General features: G+C 39.9%; 1 protein-coding gene across 1 annotated transcript in view; it reads right to left on the minus strand.

Annotated features, from left to right (window-relative positions):
* Positions 1-223: 223 nt before the first annotated feature.
* LOC100368327 (agmatinase, mitochondrial-like) overlaps positions 224-22929 on the minus strand; it is a 47445-nt gene continuing 24739 nt past the window's right edge. Inside the window, exons 5-7 of the mRNA XM_085500720.1 lie at positions 16288-16432; positions 1518-1612; positions 224-460 (exon numbers count right to left, since the gene is read on the minus strand). Of these exons, the coding sequence (XP_085356846.1) occupies positions 356-460; positions 1518-1612; positions 16288-16432 (345 nt within the window). The 3' untranslated portion in view covers positions 224-355. The remainder of the gene's footprint in view (positions 461-1517; positions 1613-16287; positions 16433-22929) is intronic.

The raw sequence follows: 22929 nt of genomic DNA on the forward strand, positions 1-22929 counted from the left end.
TGATGACCTGCAATTAATTGCCACTTATTGCGTGTGCGCAGGGTTCCCATGTTCCACCTATTGTTTTACGACCTTTTCATATGCTACTGATGATGGTACACTATCATCTATTTTTAAAAGTTAAAATGAATTCTAAATATTGATACCGGGTACTACTTAATGTACCTGTAATATATTATTATACCATACATGGCCATTATCCTATTGATAGTCAAATTCACTCTTAACTTGCACATCATAGTTCATATTTACTTTATCTTTTAAATTGAAATCATAGATTTATGATTTATTTCTATTTATCTGTCAGCAGGAGATCATCCTTTAAAATGTCAAGTAGTAAATTACACCCAGTATTCTAAATTGAATGATACTTCACACCCGGCAGAATGCCCAATATTTCAATGAGGAAGTTAGCTGCAATGAGAGCTGTCATTCCATTAATATCATAGGCAGGAGACACCTAAGAAAGGAGAAACAAATAATAATATACATTTGATTTCTTGGGTGTGGATTGAATAGTATGAATGGTACTTATAATAGCGCTGCACAGAGCGTTCTAACACCAAAGTGAGTTAGCAAGCAGATTTGCTACTTGGTTAGTACTGTTGATTTCAGACAAATGAACATTGATCACCCGCTTTTAAAATTGGGACACCACTACATTATTTCTTCCCATCAGAAAAGTTGGACATAAGATGCAGTATACCATTACTTTGAGACATAAACCACTACAGCTTTTTGAAAATCATTCATAATGAACAGTATGCCATGTTTGTAATACAATAAAAAAAACATGTCCTAGTAATTTGTTTGAAACGTATACAAAAAATGATTTTGAGGTGGTCACAAGACTTTCAAACTTTGTTTGTAGGTGTGTAGGTATGTTTGGTATTCAAAATAGGAAAGACAACTCTGGTTTTACTGGAAAAGGTTTACTAAAAAACAAAAGAAATCTGTCATTTTAGCTGATGGAATGTGGTACAATTTAGACTTTATAATTTGTTGATTTATTCTTGTCTCTGTCAACCTTTCTAATGCAATAAGAACATGTTTGAAACACTTAGGATTAAAACAAAATCATTTGACGGGTGATTATTTGCACTGTTCCATAAAATTGTTTACCAGTATTTATGTGGGTCAAATGTAAAATTCTAGTGTAATGCTGAGAAATGGTTACATATTTGTTATAAATTTTGAAGATTTGAAAAAACAAAAGATTTTGGTCAGTAAGATTATTATAATTTTAGTCATTTAAAAAGAAAATTATTATACAGTGAATTTCCTGAAAGCAAAAATGATTTTATAAAAAATCGTTTACCCTGGGAGATTTTCACCCTCTGTCATTATTAAAAATCCTGCTTTCACTAGCTATACAAAAGCCATTCAAGTTGTTGGTAAAGTACTTTTCAACTGTCACTTGTATATTTATAAAACGATTATAAATATTTTATATAAAAACAATCATAGATATAATTTGGAAATATTGCAGGAAATTTATTTTTATAATGACATCTCACCTCCACCAAGTCAGCACCAATCACATTAAGTCCTCTACATCCCCTGATTATCTCCAAAACTTGTACAGAGGTCAAACCACCTACTTCAGGGAAACCTTGACAAAAACCAATGAGTTAAGGATACAGATTAGCAGGTTATGTCTGCACCAATACTATGATGTGCATATAAATGTTAATTGTATACTGAAACTGTACTATGGCTGCATAAAAAATAACATTCTCTCTTTGCAGCTATTAACAGTGAATGACCTGTGCCAGGTGCGTGTATTCTCTCTTTGCAGTCATTGTGTTAAATTTGTTTTTAGTATAAATTTGGTTAATTGCTGCACATATATAGATTTGCCTGTTCAGTTTATCTCTGTTGCAGTGTAGCCACCGATATATAGCGCCACCTAGCGACAGCAGATTCTCAGTCTGCTTCAGTATTTTGTTTTCCAGGCTGTCTTGTATTTTTTTCTGTTCTAGAAGTTCATTTACGGCAGCCCGTCCTATGCATAGTTGTTCCAACAGTGAAAGTTCTTTTATCTTCGATTTTGAAACGACTGGCTGCTCAAAACTACCGTGAAACAACATTGCGGCGTCAGAATCTCATGATTCAACTCCACGAATGTCAGCCCTCAAAACCGACAAACACGCCTCCCGGTCCACAAGCAGAGAACAGAAGGTAATGCTTGATTCTATACGACATGAAAATGACAATCTAGAACTGGAAATCGAATTACAACGACAAATGCTCAAAAACAGCAATTTGAAATCAACGTTAACAGCAACCGCTGCTCCCGCCAAGTCCATCCAAGCTAAAACCGCCCGTTCTAAATATGACGACTCCATCTCCAAAACGATAAAGAAAACCAAAAAGAAGCTCAAATTAGATCATAACTCAGCATCAGACAGCAGCAGTGACTCTCCCAGCACAACCAATACATCCAGCCAAAATGAGACTGCCACCAAACAAACTTGAGGTAAGCTGTTAGATAAATTCCTTATGCTCAACTCAGCTTGGCAGCCTTTTCCTGAGGTGAATTATATATAATCAGCTACATTGAAAGTAAGAAACATAAACAAGCATGCACAGAGCACTTGATGAAACTTTTACACCTTTCTGAAACCTTTGCCTGGGATGAAATTCTTGAAAGTCTTGTGTGCCATTGAGCGAGGTCGAAGGTCATGGGATGATATATTTGAAAAACAAGGGGCAAGATGTTTACATAGCAAGCTCACAAAGAAACCCAAATTTGCCACAGTCCGATATGGCAAGTGTTCAATGGTCAAAGACCACAAGAATTACGTTGGTGAGCTGGGAAAGCACATCTGTCGTCCATGTTTAAAAATTTGCTCTATTCAATCATCTCACCAGGCTAAAGACTGCCCACACCATCCAAAGCATGACCGACTCCCCAGTCTAGACTATGCTGCCCACTTTATTTCACCATCCAATGACATTAACATTATTCTGCCACCATTGTTGCCCACTTATGTTTACCACCGCACAATGACATAGCAACTGTTGCTAGACAACCATTACGTCTTGCCACCGACGCTGCTCACATGCACTCATCCGATGATGTAGCCACTGAACAATCGCGGCCGATATTTAAATGCTGGATGCATCGGATTTAACACAAACAACAGATTCAACTAAGTTATGCAGCCATCTTTATTTATCGACTCACGTCGTCTTACAATATGCAAATGAGATGTGACCCAGAGGTCAAGATACGTTTAGTCAATACACTACAATCCCTCTTTTTCCCGGAACACTATATCACTCATTTAAACGAAAGTGTCCTGGAGGACGATATAGTTCCTAGCACCTAATGTCTCTTGATATAATTGCATGTTAACTCGTATAACAACAGTTTACAAACTCAAAATCTGGCATTGTTTCCAAATAACTACTAACTCTATTTTAAGAATAAACTTAAACTATTCTAGTAGGTCAGGGTGGACTACCAAAACCTACGTACAGCTGGGAGGATTATTCTGCCTCGTTTTCCATGCTGTTACCCTATCTATGTATCTCATTTAACAATTCAATAGTTCAATAACACAAATAGTCCTTTAAATACTTGGGTGCCTGAACTGTACGTTTTGCACTATCTGGTAGTTCAGGTAAGGTTGCATCACTTTGACATCCAGAAGTTACAGTCTCAGTTATCAGTCTCTTTATCGCTTTGTTGAGTTTCAGCTTTTTCACTATCAGTCGGCTCAACATACTTTTTCACATGTGAGTGTTACGTTTGTATTTTACACCTGTTGGAGACTGGATAGTCACTTGGCTACCAATTTTGTCTATCACTTTGTATGGCATTTCTTCATACGGTGTGGATAATTTGTTTCTTTGCCTCTGATGTAGTAATACTTTGTCTCCTGGCTGGATGCTGCTTTCTCTTACATTTCTATGCGCATCCAGATAATCTTTTGATTTCTGTTTTAGTTCAGTGTCTCTATCTCTTATCATTCTGTCATCTTCTCTCAACCTGTTTTCCCCTGTTTATGGAAGCTTTGTTCTTAACTTTCTTTTGAACATTGCTTCGGCTGGGGACATTCCTGTTGTCGTGTGCGGTGTAGACCGATATGCTAGAAGGAACTTATTTAACTCCTTGTGCAGATTGCGTTTCTGAAGCTGTGCTATCTTCAACACATTCAAGAGAGATCTATTCTGTCTTTCTACCTCTCCATTTGCCTGAGGCCATATGGGGGTTGTATGTTTATGTCTTATGCCACACTCTTCTAGGTAGTTTTCAAACTGCTCTGAAATGAACTGAGGACTGTTGTCCGATTTCAAACCAATTGGATACCCATGTGAAGAAAAGTGAGAATCGATACGTTCTATTATCTTCTCTGATGTTACAGTCTTCATGAAATCCACCTCAAAATATCTACTGTAATAATCAACGACAACAAGTATGTATTCACCATTTGGTAGTGGCCCCAATAAATCTAATGCCACTTCTTGCCAAGGACCTGTAGGTAGTTGGGTAGGTATAATCAGTTCACTAACAGATGACTGTGTCACCAACTGACATTCATGGCAAGACTTGCATCTTAGCTCTGCATCTTGATCAATGCGTGGCCACCAAACTTTTGTGCGCAAGCGTGGCTTCGTCTTTACGATTCCTTGGTGCCCCTCATGTCCCAAGTCTATAACTCGCTTCCTCAGACTCTTAGGAATGACTAATCGAGTGTCTCTGAGTACCAGTTTTCCTAACACAGTAAGCTCATTTCTAACTGACTTGTAAGCAGCAGGGCAATTATTCCAATTTCCCAATGCTATGCATTCTCTAAGCTCAGTAATTTCCTCATCCTGTTCAGACGCTCGTTCTATTAATCTTATTGGTATCGCATGTGGTGCCGCATATTCTGCTACATAACGAATGTATTCCTCCGTGTCATCACTATGTTCACTCTTATTATTGTCAACCAGTCTAGACAGTACATCTGTGATGTTCTTCGACCCAGGTATGTATTCCACAGTAAAGTTGTAGGGCTGTAAACGTAGAACCCAACGTTCAATTCGCGCAGATGGCTTTGACTTGTGTGAATATATCACCTTTAACGGCTGGTGGTCTGTTAACAGTTTAAATACAATACCACATAAGTATAAATTGAATCTCTCACAAGCCCAAACTATGGCAAGGGCCTCCCTTTCTGTTTGAGAGTACCTCCTTTCTACATCTGACAGACTTCTACTGGCATAACACACAACTCTATTTTCACCGTTCTGTTTCTGTATCAAGATTGCGCCTAGTCCTACTGGACTAGCATCTGTAATCACTGTAGTTTCAGCATTCTGATCAAAGTAGGCTAAAGTCTGTGCATTAGCTAACTCATCTTTCAAGTGGTCAAATGATTGTTGTTGTTCAGTTTGCCATTCAAATTTGGTTCCTTTGCGCGTTAATTTGCGGAGTGGCTCGGCTACTGTGGCTAAGTTAGGTATATATCGGGCAGAGAAATTTACTAATCCCAGAAAACTTCTCATTTCTGTTGAATTCTCTGGTGCTCGAGCAGTTAAGACTTCTTCTACTTTTTCTGTAGTAGGACGGATACCATGTCTAGTCAGCATACTTCCCATGAATTCTAACTGAGACATTCGAAATACGCATTTCTCCGCATTCAGTGTCAGACCCTTTTCTTCAAAGCATTTCAGAACTTCAATTAATCTTTGGTCATGGGTTTCATTGTCAGGAGCATGTATCACCACATCGTCAGATATATTTATGGCTCCATCACATCCAGTCAATACTTGTTGTATGATGTGTTGGTACAGTTCTGGGGCAGAACTGATGCCAAACATCAGCCGTTTATATCGGAACATTGCCAGAAATGAGTGGACAAGATGGCCGACTTCCGCCCTGGCCAGTGTTCCCCAGTCAAATAAACATCACAGGATGTGCCATAGAGATTGCATTGCATAAACATCTATTAAAACAAAATTTAATTTTGAGTTTATATTTTTCATTTTTTCACTTTTGTGTGCTTCGTAATAGACAGGTGACGTTCCAAGCTTTCGATATGTTATAGATGTTTCCATCAAAACTCCACCATTAAATGCCCAACTTGCCGTAAAACTTGATGATATATCCTACACTGGCCCAGTGTATTACCAATGGACGATATGTAATTGTGTGCCAAACTCTATTTTTAAAAATAGGTAAATGCAGTAACGCAGGTGACTGTTCAAGTTTGTTCGCTTCGTTCTGGATACTCTCTGGTTCAATGAACACGGCGACGCAGCCAACGCAGTTGTAGACGCAGTATTCGCTGCCCAAATTAGAGCTAAAATTCATGCATTTTTTACACAGATGTACGATCCAGTTGTTAGCAAATATAACTGTTTTAATCCAATTAACAACAGGAAGTAACCTGAATCAAGATTTAGTTTATGTCCGTTATTCCATGTTAAAAATTATCCCACTTTTCGAACGCGAAGCACTATCGCCATACTGCTTTTGATGCTGAAGGTCAGACCACAAGATCAATATATTGTATCGGCCGTTTTTCCTCTTTGTAAAAAAGGGGTTTCATCACACTGTCTGTCCGCGAGTTGTGTATTATTCTACGACAGTCTAGACTTTTGTTTTGTAATGCGTCAGACAAACGTAATTTGCATACCAATCGCCGTTGACTGCCACAATGATATTTACAAGATTAGTCTGTCCACATATTTTTGTATTAAGGATGCGGTAGAGTTATCATGCTCTAAAAAGTAAAAACTGTTTTCATGAGGAAAAGTGTTTTGATGCGTAGCAAATTATATATTTTCTTGAAGCCCTTGTTCCTGGCTTTTTGAAAAAATGATCTGTGACATGTACCACGAATTAGTCACGTGTATACTAAGTAAACATAGAGGTGTTATTTTGAATAAAAATTAGTTTTGTATGAAAACCGTAGGGGTTCTGTAAAAAAAGAAAGCTGAAAAATCAAGACAGCATCAGCCCCGTCAATGCCTCGAGAGTGTTAGAACATAGATTGCATATTTGTTTACAATGACACCAATTTACATTTTTCCTGTTATTTCACCCATAGACAAGGAATTTAAAAGCCTTTTATTTTTTATTGCGAGAAGTTCTCAAAAAATGCTTCAAGGGTTTTATTCTGCGCCAATACGTTATCAATGTGTGTGAATTTCATGAAAGTAGGTCAATTTCTGACGACGCACAACTCACTTGAATGACCTCCATGGCGTCAGATTTCTTCTGCCTGGAAACGCCAAAAAACAAAACATTTGTCACGTTGCGCTGCGCTAATTTTGGACATTTAAAGCATCAGATGGACTGATTTTTACAACAAAACACATAACATGGAGTCACTTAGTAGCCTTGCATTAATAAAATCCAAAACTATAAAGTTTTGGGTCCGTATTCGTCCTCCAAAAAGAAGCGTAGTTGTTACAGTACACGGCGGCCCTGCATAACTTGTCTGCCCGACTTTTTGGAAGATGGAAATTGATCATGTTTGCTGACGAAATTTTACCCTCTTGGTTTGAATACTCAAAGTGTGAACCCCATTGTACTGTCGGCAATGCATTTCTGTTTTGAGTTTTTTCTTGGGGCCTCTTTTTTGTGATTGATCAATAAGCAGGACCCGGAGTTGATATGACCGCGTCGTCTTCAGTGTGCACTGTTTCTGTCGTGAAGGGATTATGCAAATTACGCAATAAGTCAATGTTATTGTTTGCGTGCAGACTTTTATCTCAAAAACAAATTGTACAGTATCCCGTTATACAAGTAGTTTTTCTTATTTTTTTAAAAAAAAGGGTATTCTAGATGTGTTTCAGTTTTAATTTTGATAAAATTATTACAAAAGTAATAACAAAAAAAGCAAAATTCACGAAAATAACTCTACCGCATCCTTAAGTATATAATGGGTGGCTGTCTTCAATGCCATCTTAAGAGTGTACCTAAGGGTATCTCGTTCTCTGGTAACCACAACCATTTATTACATGGCTTCATATGATCAGCTGACAAATACAAGTGGACATAGAACAAAGGAAACAATAGATTACCTCACTTACTATTGTTTCCAACCCCAAGCTGTGAACTACTTAACATAACAATATACTCTCAATTAGGCTAAACAATAGACCTTAAAAGTCTATGACATCATCAGTTGTCTTGAATAATTTTGCATGTAATTATAGTCACTGCAATGGGATAGACAGGGAATCTCTACTTGACCAGATTCTATTGTCTATTTCCGGCAATGCAAACCGTTATGTGTAGCAAATGTTGTGATACTTCTAGATGATTCCTCCAACTCGATCTGTTGAAACCCCCACTTGAGGTCTAACTTTGTAAAGACCATGCTTTGGTTCATGCTTTCTAATATTTCATCTACGGTAGGTATCGGATGTCTCTCTCTGACTACTGCCTGATTTGCCTGACGCATATCTACACATAGTCTGACATCTCCAGATGGTTTTGGTACTACTACAACTGGGCTGACCCATGGTGTGGGCCCATTTACTTTCTCTATCACACCTAATTTAATCAATTCAGTCAGCTTGTCCTCTATTTTGCTTCTGAGGCTGAATGGTGTTCTCCGTGGTTTCTGTGCCACCGGTGGTATGTCTGACTCAATGTGGATCTTCGCCTGGTAATCTTTCAATTTTCCTAACCCATTAAAGCACTTAGGAAATTTATCACGCACATTTTGTGTGTCAATCATGTTTGCCTGCAGTCCAAGCTTCAACACTCCAAGCTCTTGTGCTGTTTTTCGTCCCAACAGTGAACGACCTTTGCCTTTAAACACGATAAATTCAGCATTTGTCATATTATTGGCAACTTGAGCAGTAGCTTGGAATTTCCCAAGGACTTCCAATGGCTTATCTGCTCCATAAGAATACAGCGACTGTGTTGACCTCTCAGCTTTACAGACAATTCCTTTTTGTTTCAAGGTAGACCATGTTGTTTCACAAATCACATTACATGTTGCTCCAGAATCAATGAGCATGTCTGAAATAACTACTCCACCCACCGTGACACTAATCACACCGGTGTCGTTTGAGTTATTTTCTGGATGAACAGCAAACACATAGTCACCATAAATTTTGTCTGTACACAATACAATTTCTCTTTGTCTGAGTTTCCCTGTGTACCAACTTTCTCTGCATTACCTTTGGTATGTTTCTTAGTCTTGCATAGTCCTGTTAGATGACATTTGTTACAGCTCGCAGATCTTGCTGGGCATTCCCTATCCCTGGCGAAATGTCCCTCTTTACCACAACGATAACATTTCTTTTTCTCTCTCTCTCTTCCTGGCTTCTTTTGTGACCTTTGGCCTTTATGGACTTGGTTGACTTCACGTTTAAATTCACCTTCCATAGTCTTTAATTGAACATCAACTACTTCTAAGGCCCGTGCTGTATCTTGCACCACTTTTAGGGTTAGGGATTTTCCCTTTTCTAGGAGCTTACGGCGTAACAATGACGACTTGCATTTATCTTTAACTTGATCTCTGATTTGTTCATCAGTATCTGTGAACTCACAATTTTGTGCTTGGCGTTGCAGTCTTGAAATGAACTGATCTATAGTTTCACCCTCCTCTTGTTTCATTTGACGAAACACATGTCTCTCATATATCGCATTTAGCTGAGGTATGAAATACGCGTTCAATGTTCGTAACGCTTTCTCGTAATTACCTGCATCGTCTCATTGTCCTTCAGGCAAGTTTCCAGGTCCGGGATCAACAAGTGTCTCAAATAAGTCCTGTACGTCCATGCCAGCACAGTGTAACAGCAAGGCTCTCTTTTGGTTGTCATCTTTGACACCCTTTCCAACGATATAGAACTCGAACGCTTTCTTCCACCTTTTCCATCTAGTCGATACGCTAGTGGGGTCACTTTTGCAATCAAACGGCGGAATGCTACCAATATCAATATTTGAAGCCATCTCAAATTAAACTTGTGACTTTGATCATGTCCTCGTCGCCAATTGAACGATCGCGGCCGATATTTAAATGCCGGATGCGTCGGATTTAACACAAACAACAGATTCAACTAAGTTATGCAGCCATCTTTATTTATCGACTCACGTCGTCTTACAATATGCAAATGAGATGTGACCCAGAGGTCAAGTTACGTTTAGTCAATACACTACAGCCACTGCTGCCGCCAACCTGTTTACCTCCTCCTAATAACTTAGCCGCCGATGCTGAACCACTGTTACGTCTTGCTACCGATGCTGCTCCCATGTACTCATCTGATAATGTAGCCACCACTGCTGCCAACCTACATTTACCTCCTCCCAATAACTTAGCCACCAATGCTGAACCATTGTTCCGTCTCACCACCGATGTTGCATGCTCCCGTGCACTCACCCGATAATGTAGCCACCGTTGCTGCCAACTTATGCTTACCTCCTTCCAATAACTTAGCCACCGATGCTGAACCACTGTTACTATCTTGCCACCGATGCTGCTCACATGCACTCACCCGATGATGTAGCCACCGCTGCTGCCAACCTATGTTTACCTCCTCCTAATAACTTAGCCACTGATGCTGAACCACTGTTATGTCTTGCTACTGATGCTGCTCCCATGTACTCATCTGATAATGTAGCCACCGCTGCTGCCAACCTATGTTTACCTCCTCCTAATAACTTAGCCACTGATGCTAAACCCCTGTTACATCTTGCTACCGATGCTGCTCCCATGCACTCATCTGATAATGTAACCACCGCTGCTGCCAACCTACGTTTACCTCCTCCCAATAACTTAGCCACCAATGCTGAACCATTGTTCCATCTCACCACCGATGTTGCTCCCGTGCACTCACCCGATAATGTAGCCACCGTTGCTGCCAACTTATGTTTACCTCCTCCCAATAACTTAGCCACCGATGCTGAACCACTGCTACGTCTTGCCACCAACGCTGCTCACATGCACTCACCCGATGATGTAGCCACCGCTGCTGCCAACCTATGTTTACCTCCTCCTAATAACTTAGCCACAGATGCTGAACCACTGTTATGTCTTGCCACCGACGCTGCTCACATGCACTCACCCGATGATGTAGCCACCGCTGCTGCCAACCTATGTTTACCTCCTCCTAATAACTTAGCCACTGATGCTGAACCACTGTTATGTCTTGCTACTGATGCTGCTCACATGCACTCACCCGATGATGTAGCCACCGCTGCTGCCAACCTATGTTTACCTCCTCCTAATAACTTAGCCACTGATGCTGAACCACTGTTATGTCTTGCTACTGATGCTGCTCACATGCACTCACCCGATGATGTAGCCACCGCTGCTGCCAACCTATGTTTACCTCCTCCTAATGAATTAGCATCCGATGCTGAAGCACTGTTTCGTCTCACCACCGATGCTGCCAAGCTACATGTTTACCTCCTCCCAATAACTTAGCCACTGATGCGGAACCACTGTTATGTCTTGCCACTGTAACCCGGGCTTACTTTAGGCATTTTTGACCCATAATACATGGCATTGTTGTCTATTGTTCGACTTAAATCGCTTAAATATGCACCATGCAGTTTTGTGATATAGCACCCTCTTATGGTACACTTGTGCTGCCTAGCATGGTTTTCGGTAGTTAGTATTTTGTGTGATTTATTATTTATTCTTATGCATTTTGACTTTGTAATTCAATAGTTTTGTAATTTTCTGCGTAGTATGTATTGTACGTGACAAGTTATGAAATTGTTATTCTGGAACATTCTGGAAGCGTTGTTCTGGAGGACAGAAACAATGAACGGATCTTTCTCTCCCTCTCTCTCTCTCTTCTTGGGGTTCGAGCTGGCAACGTCGTACTGTGTCGTCGGGGAAGACTGTGGCCGCTGAGTGATGATCGGAAGCGGATCGGGGATTCCGGGACAGAAGAGGTGCCTTAGAAGAACACTGTTGTTGCGGTGCACCGATGGACTTTTAGTTCAACCCGTGTGGAGTTCGTTATGACTGGTAGGTGAACTGTAACCGTAACTGTTCGGAAAGGGGCCCCGAAACGTTTTTGATTGCAATCGAATGTTGAACAATTATCACGTGAACTTTTATTGCATCAAAACTTTGTGATTTACATTATTGTAGCTTTTTGTGGGCAGTGAGAGCACTTTTTTCTGTTTGGTGTAGTTTTTTGTGCGTGGCCACCGAGGTTGCGTCATTCCCCCGTTGCACGCCTCGTGAATTTTCCTAATTTTTCCCGTGCGTTGCCTTGGCTGTTTTGACTGCGGCTTGTGGTCATTATCTTAGGGAATTTTCCTCTGCATGCGTATTTCGTGTTAGGCCTTTGCACTGTGTTGTTTCAGCTGTTTTTTTGGCGAGATTCGTTTTGGTCGCTCTTTTGAGAAACCAGGGCGAGTCTTCTTTTTTTTGCAACGTGTTTGGGGCAGCGACGCACTCTCTGGGTAGATTGTATGGACTGCTTAGTTAGTCGCACTTTGTGATAAGCACAGTGAGGTGATTTTATTGATTTTATTGTGCATTTTGATTATTGTGTTTACCCCGCCTTGTCTGTGTACGTGGTTGGGTGCATGCCTGTGCGTTTGTGCTGAGTTGGGAGCTAGTGTTTGCTGTGTGGACGTTGTTAACCTTTTTTTATCCGCACGTCCTACTTCTTGTTTAGCGTGGGGCTGCTGTGGGCGGTATTTACTGCTTTGTTCAGGCATTTTATTTGTACAGCAGTTAGTTGTTTCATTGTATTTGGCGTGAGTGTTAGGCACTGCCAGGTTAATTTAGTTTATTTATATGCAAGTTCCTGGCAGGTTAATTTTATGTGATTTTATTTTTCCAGTGACAAGGTGCCACTGGGTTAATTTGGTCAGTCTGTTGGATTGACTTAGTCTGTTCATTGACTTGGTTCAGCTGCCAGGTCCTGTCAGATTAATACTGTATACTTTTTTATAGTAGGCTTTACTTAATTGTGTTATGTGGCGAGGTTCATATTGACGTTATTGCATTAAATCGGCAGTATGCCTGTTTCTGTTTATAACTGAAATATATGTGTTGGCTGGTTTTTTGGGGTTGACTGATTCATTCCCTGACTGTATCTGCATACCAACTCCTCTACTCCGTACCATCAAGTCTGTCTTTGGTATGTGAGGCAGCCCCTGTGATCGTGAGGAGGAGGAAGACTATTGGTATCCTACGGAGTTTATTTAGATTGGTGAAAGGAAGTTTCATCATCTGCCTCGCCCCGTCGGAGTCCCATGAACGCCCAGTGTTCTCCCCAGGATGTAAACAGCGTGGCGGTCCCGCCACAGTGCTTCGATTTGCCGCCACACCGGTCTGACACCGCCACAGTGATTAGCAAGACCGCCACAGTGCTTTTTTCATTGGGGATCTCGTCACGCTGGTCGGCCCGACCGGCACTCAAAATCAGCGACCACCACGGAAACGCTTCCGACCAGGACTATTGCCATATTGTCATTATACTTACGTACAGACCGACACGCATCCTGCCAGTCCTAGATAATAATTTGTAAACAATAGACATAGTCCCGCGATTGAACAATACAAGTCAATTTTGTAAAATTAGCACCTCTTTGTTTGTAAGTAAATACTTTCTGACGATAGACGCAGTCTTTAGATTGAAAGCTAAAATTCTTTCAAAATCAATTCCACCCGATGTAACATGGGCAAAGCGGAGTTCACGATCAGTTTACGCTACTCAAGAAAAAACAACGTGTTTATTGCGTGATTGGGTAAAATACATTTGAACTGTTATCATCGTGAATCATGTAAAAACTCTTCTTTCAAGACTTCTTTTACCTTTTAAAAATTTCTAATCACCTCTCTCGAAAACCATCATGCAGTTTTCATCTGAAATTCATACCAACACATCGTGCTACGACATCGCTTTACTTCTGCAATGTAATTTTTATGATCACGATTATTCGGAAAACTTCCGAATCGGGTTCTACCGGCATTACCATGCGGTATTCTGATTGGTAAATGGCGTTTTTGACCCACCGGGTCAAAGGACACATGCGGTCAACTAACGCGTCACAGCTATCATGGCGGGTCTGTGTTTTTCACGAAGTGAACGAGTGATCAAAAATAATTTCTCCCGATAAAACTAGTTCAAATATTATGTTTTTCTCATATAAAAAAAGAAGTATTTAATTTTTGCATGGCATCATGACCGAGTAAGAGGAATTATTGGTATAACCAGTGTATAACATCGCGAAGTAAGTTATGTCACGTCGTAATTTTGATGATCGTTTGGAAGTGTTATTTGTTCGTTGGAGAAGCTGATCGTCGGAATAATAACCAGCAATCCGCCAAATAATTACGAATTTTGTAGTAAATAAGATCATGAAAGTCGTGAACATAATCCTGGCTCAAACGTTTCAAATTAGTTTCATTTAACCTTTTACAATTTATTTGTTTCTTTTTAGTCTGCAGCATTTGCATTTCGGGAATGTTAAATTTTTAAATTCAAACTCTTCTAAATTGTGAAACGTAATATTTTGACTCCAAAAAAAAATATATTTGCACTGTGACGGAGCTCATTAATATTACAAAAGTGCCCAAAATAAAAGTGTTTATAACACTGTGTGAAGCAAATAAATATATGCCACTTTGTTTTTTAAATATATGTTGTTTATTGTGTGGGTGTAAATGTGCTTTGGTCAATTTCTATTATTATGTAAATGATATGCAAATTATATGCAAATTAGGCTGCCACAGTGGTTTAAATTCCTGGGGAGAACACTGACGCCGGAGGGCCGGGGTGGCACCACCATGTACTCATCTGATAAAGTAGTCACCGATGCTGCCTACCAGCCTCCATCTGATAGCATGGCCTCCAGTGATAAACAACTAAAGACAGACCACCTTGCCACCGATGCTAATCACTTGTCTCCAACCAACAACATAGCTGCCGATACACCACAACCTGTCAGAATGTCACAGTATTCAGTCACTGCTGCTGCCCATTATCAGACACCACAAACTATACCAACGCCACTAAAGCTCAATCAACAGAAACAACCAATCATGCCAATGAATTGTTTTATTATCCACACTACAGCGCTGATTCTTGTCAACCCAATGCTACAACATCCGCAGTTACTTTTACTGACAATTGCCAGATCCATTATCAGACAGGCCACCTATTTTACTAAACAATGTAGCTGAACTTATTAACACACACAATATTGTTTATGCCTTGCACCAATCAAATTACTATTGCAGTTGTATACCGGTGCCATCCTCATTTGACATTACACAGTGGCGACAAGCATTAAACGGCTACCATTACAGTATCGTAGCAGACTTTTTAGAATATGGTTGGCCTATTATTTATGTGGCAGATTTGTTGCCAGTTACAATACCACATAATCACAATTCATCAGTAGCTTTCGCATCTCATGCTGCCAACTCTGTCTTGACAGAGTCAGTCATGGTGCACTCCTAGGACCCTACAAGACAAACCCATTTAACATTCAACTAGCCCACTCTCCTTTATCGACAGTCCCTAAGAAAACAACTTGCAAGAACGCAGAGTAATCATGGACTTTCCCACCAACACCTCATACCAAAAGATCTTTACTTGGGAGAACCATTCAAGCTTTGGTACCCATTCATTGATAACCTTGTTAATTTAATCAAAGCCAGTGGACGTGAATGCCGGTTATTTAAATGTTATATTCATCGATGCTATCGTTGGATCCCAGTAGACCCACAAGACTGTCATCTCCTAGGTAATATCTGGAGATGTTGTATTCTTATTGACACCAAGCTCCCATTTGGACTCCACTCATCGGCAATGGATTGTCAACATTGCACTAATGCTATGATGTACATTTACCACCAAGAAGGCTATGACGCTGTAAATTACATCGATGACTTCGAAGGGGCCAGTACAGTGCGCAATAAACACCATCGCATATATCTACAAGGAGTACATAATTGCTGCACATATATAGATTTGCCTGTTCAGTTTATCTCTGTTGCAGTGTAGCCACCAGTATATAGCGCCACCTAGTGGCAGAAGATTCCCAGTCTGCTTCAGTATTTTGTTTTCCAGGCTGTCTTGTATTTTTCACCCTCCCACCACTTCCCCATTTCTTTGTATTTTTATTTTCCCACACCCCTTTTCTGAATTGTAACACTTTTAACAGATTTGTGAATTTAGTCAGTTTCAGTAATTTTTTACTGCCCTGTTGTAGTCTGGGGTACTTTGAGGCCTATGTTCAGGCCTAGTTTTGTATTAAAATACCTCCTTTCTGCTAAACAATTTGTGTGTGTGTGTGATTCAGTTATCCATTTTTCTAGCATATTGTAGCAATTAACAGTGAATAATATATACCTGTGCCCGGTGCGTATGCTGGATCCAGTGCATCAATATCAAAACTGATATAAACTGGTGTATCACCCATTTGTTGGCGTACATCTTCCATTAATGGGGCCAGTGACTTGTACCAACAGTCTTGTGCATATACATAACGAAAACCCTAAAATATCAAGGTGAAAATCAGTGACACACATGTGTAGCTATGTTTGGTTTATAATTTTAGTTACTGGAAAGATAAGAATAAAAAATAGACTTTGTTAATCAAACTTGTCACTTGTCCAATTGTACTACAACAAAGGGCATATGGCCGTGGTTATATAAACATACATTTTCATAAATTAAAATGATGCTAGAATTCAAGTTGACCAATCCAGAAAGTGTATTATGTCATCATTGTTTTAATTCATATTAATGAGATACTAGTACTATCAACATTGTCCAATCAGTAAGCACCTCATTTTGAATATGTGGGTGGTCACAGTTGCTATGTCATGTGGGGTAACAGTTCATTTGTATTCCTGGGAGGCAGTAAGTGGGCGTTCCCCATTGTAACCAATCAGCGCTGGCCACTTCGAATAAGTAAACATAGCTTACATTTGCCATTACATTGGTAATACCTTTCATTGCTCAGCTAGCAAGGCATGCAGTTTTGCTGTCGGTTCGCAACACAGTTAGATATGTGGCGCCCTCTAGTGGCCATTTCGTTTTGTCCGAAGTTGACCTTTTAAAAATCACAAGTTTTCACGCTACCAAGTCATTTGATTTGACTCGTCACTAACGCTCAATTCATCATTCAGTTCACGCTATTCCATGGTCAAGACACAAACGTAAGTGTGATCTTATTTCCTGTTACTGTAATAACGACATCCTTCAGAATTATTAATTTTTTGATGAGTGAATAGGCCATTCCCGTGACCTTTGCTTGACCCCGGTGTATTTACATCCGGGTACTTTTGACGGTGTGGAGCGACCATTTTGAATTTAGTTGCTAATTGAGATAAACATGCCTTACAATTGCTGTGTCCTGTTATGCTTCAATAATTCATCAAAGAATAAGAATTTACATTTCTATCGACTACCAAAGCAGGAAACATTGTTAAAGTTGTATACAGTGCTTATTAGAAATGACACACTGAAGGTGGAGTCCAAACAAATGCGAATTTGTAGCGCCCATTTTGACGGAGGAGAAAAGCAGTGGGGAAGCCATTTACCTACCATTTTCCCGTGGACGAAGTTGAAGCCTCAAAGAAAGCCTTCAAAAGAACGTAAACCATTGAAAAATGAGTTATCTGAGTCAAAAGCAGCACTTCACCAAAGCAGTCGTAGTAATAATGTATTGGATAAAAAAAAAGAATCGCAAGAACTTGTGGAGCTACGAAACCAAGTAAGCAAAATGTTGGAAAAAAACAAAAGCGAGGTAGACCATCTAGAAAATGAAAATAAGCAGCTAAAAGGCGAACTAGACATGCATAGACAAAATGAACATAAACAGCACACTGAAAATATGCAACTCAACAATGTGGTCGACCAGCTAAGAAATGGAGCGTTTGGTATTGAGAAGTTCAAAAATAATCACGATGACATATCTTTTTATACTGGGTTTCCTGACTTCGAACGTTTTAAGATTTGTTTTGAATATTTTGGGGATTCAGTCAACCAGATCACCTCCCCCAGGGATAAATTGACACCCATGAATCAGTTCTTTCTAGTTATGTGTAGACTACGACTTGGACTGTTTGTAAAAGACCTAGCTGAACGTTTTAATGTTTCAAAGACTACTGTGTCTAGAATATTCAACAAGTGGGTAAATTTAATGTATCACGACCTCAAAGTGATTGATATATATATGGCCCGGCCCCCCCACTCAGGATCCATAGGGGGCCGCATGCGCGTTCCCATTTTCTCGGGAAAGGGGGTACTTTTTGACGATCTGTCGTAGAAAATCGTAGAAAAGGGAGTATTTTTTGCTTGTTTTCCCGAGATTCTCAAAATAGGGGGTGTACTTCAAAACACTTCCCGAGATATACAAAAAAGGGGGGTTTATTCCCAAAGCTCTTGAATCTGGTTCGGGGCGGGGTCGGGGTCAAGATTCTTAAAAGTCGCGGACAGCCCGAACTCCTTGTTAAACGTGCAGGACACCCCGATTCGCATCTGAGCATGATGGGAGGTTGGGAGTTGATCGTGATCCCGGACATATTGAAAGGCACTTTGGCTACCCGTGTCCCTGACGCTTCCCCAGACGAGTCTCATCCAGCAGAAGCAGAATCATGGCTCCCGATATTCGTGGAATCGATCGAGGCGATTGCTGAAACTGTGCCGATTGTCCGGAGTTTCTGACCGAAAAGGGTTCTGTGAAATGTGCATATTGTGGCTGTGTACCCAGATATCACGAAGAGCGTGGTAAGTACACGTTTTCGTTACTGTCTTTGACATTAAAACCGAAGTTTGACCCGGCATTTCCTCGCTTCGATTCGATGCACGCATCGCCTGTGTATTGACATGTATTTACCTACACAAGAGCATACTAGTTCCCATGGTTGAAAAGCGATGATAATGTGTGCACTCGGCACGTTCAAAAATCCTGTCAACCTCGGCTCCAGGTAAAATCGCTTGGAAAGTGGGGATTCCCCGGTGGCTACTAGCGTTGGCCTCCACACAGCACTCCATTCACTACGTAATTGTACTAGTATGCGTCTGTGTGGAGACTTGTTGTTGGTATTGATGATTCATTGTCAACAGCTGATGAGTGGGCCTGTTTGTTGTGTTGCCCCCCCCCCCTCCAACTTCTCTGCCTGCTTCAAAAGGACCGTACAGCAATACAATAGGGGCAAATGAGGGGAGCACAGTGGAATTGGGAAGCTGGAGGCCCTGGTTAGAGGTGTTCAGTTACTGGGCAACAACTGGCCCGATCCCCTGAAGAATGATGGTCCCTGACTTTCCCCTGGATTTTTCCATGTCTCATTCGATATCATTTCCCGTCTGAAATTCTTATCATTCTTATTTCAGTACTGGTAACATCAGAAAAATCAGTTGGAGTTGCAGCAAATGCCCAAGCACACCTCAGCTTGTCTACTGAAACGACAGAGATTAACATCGAGGCAGGGGATGAAGATGCTGGCTCGGATGGCTCTCGATAGCGGTGAAATCCGTTTTGTGAAGAAACAAACCAGTTCCAGTGCTTCAGTTAGAGTTCATGCCACTGCTAGTCATTCACAAGAGCATAACATTAGTGAAGGTATGTCTTGTTTCAATACGATATATTTTCCTCCAGAGACACTTTCAGAAAGTATTGTTTTATGTTTGAATACTGTAAACCCTAAAATCTTCTTAAATGAATATTTTTTTGTTTGTGAAAGGAAAATAGGACCACATAGAGAATTTTCAGTGTGAAATCAGTTATTCCAGTGGAGCATTTGGCTGCAAACCAGACAATAACCATTCAAGACATGCCAATTTTTGCAGATGATGGAGATTTGTGAGAAATGCTAATTTTAACTGAACTGGGAATCCGCTGTCAGTAAGGATCAACTCCTAATTCTCTAAAATGCCTTATCCTGATTAACTTCCAGGATAACTTGCAGGTAGTGTGCAATTGGGGCTACCATCACTGGTTTTGTGTCACTGAATAATAATACCTTTTCTGTTTTCAGGGAATGTTATCAATATTGAGGAAAAGAGTGCAAGTCAGTGCGAAGTGAATATTGATGCACAGTTCCAAGACAGTACAGGAACAATCTCCACTGGTATGTTTTCCTTTGGTATTGTTGATTTGGCTGAGGAAGTTGAAGTGGACTTGTATCTTGTGGTGCCATTTATTCAAATGAACTTTTTGTAGACCAGACATTAGGATTCCTGCACTGATGTCTTAAATCCAACTTTATAGTATATTCTTGGGTAAAACATTTTTGGTAGAAGTGGGATGGAAGTTCAACTGCTTCAAGGAAAACATCTGCATGGAATTACAAGGTATACACAGGGCTTGAAAATAAGAATTTTTAACTTTGAGCAGAAAACAGCTTCCAGGCTTGGAATTTGTTACATTGGGGAAGCTGCCTCAATTTTGGCTGGAGCTGTTCAATGGAAGTAAGTGACAGGTTCTCAAGTCTACTCTTACTGGCTCCAAAAACAGCTTCAAGAATCCAGGCTCTAGGGAAGCAACTACTGAATTGAGAGGGAGTTTTTCTCCAAGGTGCCAAGTTATTGTCAAGCCCTGTATACAATGTAAACCCAAGGTTGAGAATTACTTTTTTTGGGCTGCCTGACAAATTGTCAATGTCAGGCTGAAATTATTTATGTGACTGACACTGAGAGTTTTGAATCTGACAAGTGATCAGCCCTGGGAAATCAGTTTAGTTTTCTTGTGCCTGATCAAGTGCCTGGATGGTGCCTAACAAAGGCACTTTGTGGGCGGTTACCCAGTACATGTCCTTGTCTGAACTCCGGGGCTGAAATGTTATATTCAGGCTTATAAACCTGCTTATAAACCTTCTTAATGGAATGGTGAATTGACTCTCAAGGTGTATTTTGTGGTAATTAAATGTGCAATGAGCTTTATTTACAAATAGGTTGTTTGATTACATACTTCATTGCACTGCAAGTGCACAAAAACACACTTCCCTAAAAGGGGGTCTATGCTGAAATGTTCCCTAGATAGGGGGGGTCTAGAATGAAAAGTTCCCTAGAAAGGAGTTCTAGACTGAAAAGTTCCCTAGATAGGGGGTGAAATTCATCGGGAAAGCCCGTGAAAGGGGGGGGGGTTAAATTTTCTTCTTTTCCCTAGATAGGGGGGTCAAAAAAAATGAGGGAACAAGCATACCCCCCCCCCTAAATATAGGGAGTGGGGGGGTATATGGCCATCAAGGGAACTGGTTGATATGAATATGCCACAGTGTTTTAAGGATAAATATCCTGCTACTAGAGTGATAATAGATGCTACATCTTTCTACATGGATTTGAACGGATGCAATACTGAGGGTTTCAATAACATGTTCTATGGACATCTGCTGACCTGCAGTTCAATATGAATATCTGTACCAGTTGGGGTCTCTGTGTATACCATAAAGTTACACCATTTTGATTTAGTGACAGCCACCTGACATTGTACCTGGTGGAAATACTGGTGATTCTTGCTGAGGTACAGATAGCCTGCGGAGTGCTTTTTAAGATAGAATGCATTCCCACGTTCTTCACACAGATTTTCTATTGACAAAGCAGACATCGGGCACTTGATTTCCAAACACCCCACACTTGGTCGGCTTGATGTATCTATAACAGCCATCTGACTTTTTGACCTTACTACTATATTTCCACAATTTATGTACCATTTTCATTCGTATTTGGCACATACATCATACATATCAGTGTGTTTCATAATCAGATCAAAGATGGCCGAATAACGGTTGTTTTTTATTTTTGGCCATATTACTACTACACGGAACACATGTTCTGATGTAAATAAACAATCTGTTGTATACGCCACTTGGAACTCAAGTTTCAAGGACACGCTCGCGACAACCCCTCCGCTTTAATATGACGAGCAGAAAGAGACCTTTCAAAAATGTTACGGGGACTGTGTCATTTTTGACTCCCGTGTGCGAAGCACAAAAGGGAGTCTTTGCAGTTACCCTGTCTCTATGTCTGTATGTCTGTATGTATGTATGTATGTCACTTTTTTTGTTCCACCATTATCTCAAGAACCACTAATCAAATTTTAATGAAACTTGGTACATAGATGCTCTGGGATAATGCGCAGAGTTGATTAGGTTTTGGTAAAAATATTAATTACCTAATTTGCATGATAATTAGCTGATTTTTAGCTGTACCATGACTGTTCCACTGATATCTGAAGAACCACTCATTGGATTTTGATGAAACTTGGCACATGGATGCTCTAAATTAGTGCGCAGATTTGATAAGTTTTGGGTAAAAATTTATGAATAATAATTACCTAATTTGCATGATAATTAACTGATTTAAAGCTGTTCTATGACTTTTCCACTGATATTTGAAGAATCACTCATTGGATTTTGATGAAACTTGGCACATGGATGCTCTGAACTAATGCGCATATTTGATTAATTTGGGGTAAAAATCTGTTTATATTAATTACCTAATTTGCATAATGATTAATCAATTTTCGGCTTTTCTCGAGTACTAATCATAACATTTCAATAAAAACTTGGTACATAGATGTCATATGACACTGCACAGACCTGATAGTTTTTAGGGTAATATCGGTACATATTAATTACCTAATTTGCATAATTAATTAATTGTCAGCTTTTGATATTTTGAGTAGTAATGATCGATACATATTAATCACCTTATTAGCATAATTAGTTAATTTTCAGCTTTTCACCTGATATCTCAAGTACTAATCATCACATTTCAAAGAGACTTGCGACATAGATCTTCTAGGACTATGTAGAAACCTGATTAATTTTGGGATAAATAATTGTGCATATTAATTACCTAATTTGCACAATTAGTTATTTTTTTGTTGTTCTATGACTGTTGGCACTGATTTCTAAAGAACCACTCATTGGATTTTAATGACACTTTTAAAGAGTACCCATCACATTTCAATGAACCTAGGACTATACACCATATTAGTTTTTGGTAAATATTTATTTAACATAATTAATTAATAATCAAGTA

This window comes from Saccoglossus kowalevskii, chromosome 6 (assembly GCF_978046115.1).
Source record: "Saccoglossus kowalevskii chromosome 6, keSacKowa6.1, whole genome shotgun sequence".
Lineage (NCBI taxonomy): Eukaryota > Metazoa > Hemichordata > Enteropneusta > Harrimaniidae > Saccoglossus > Saccoglossus kowalevskii.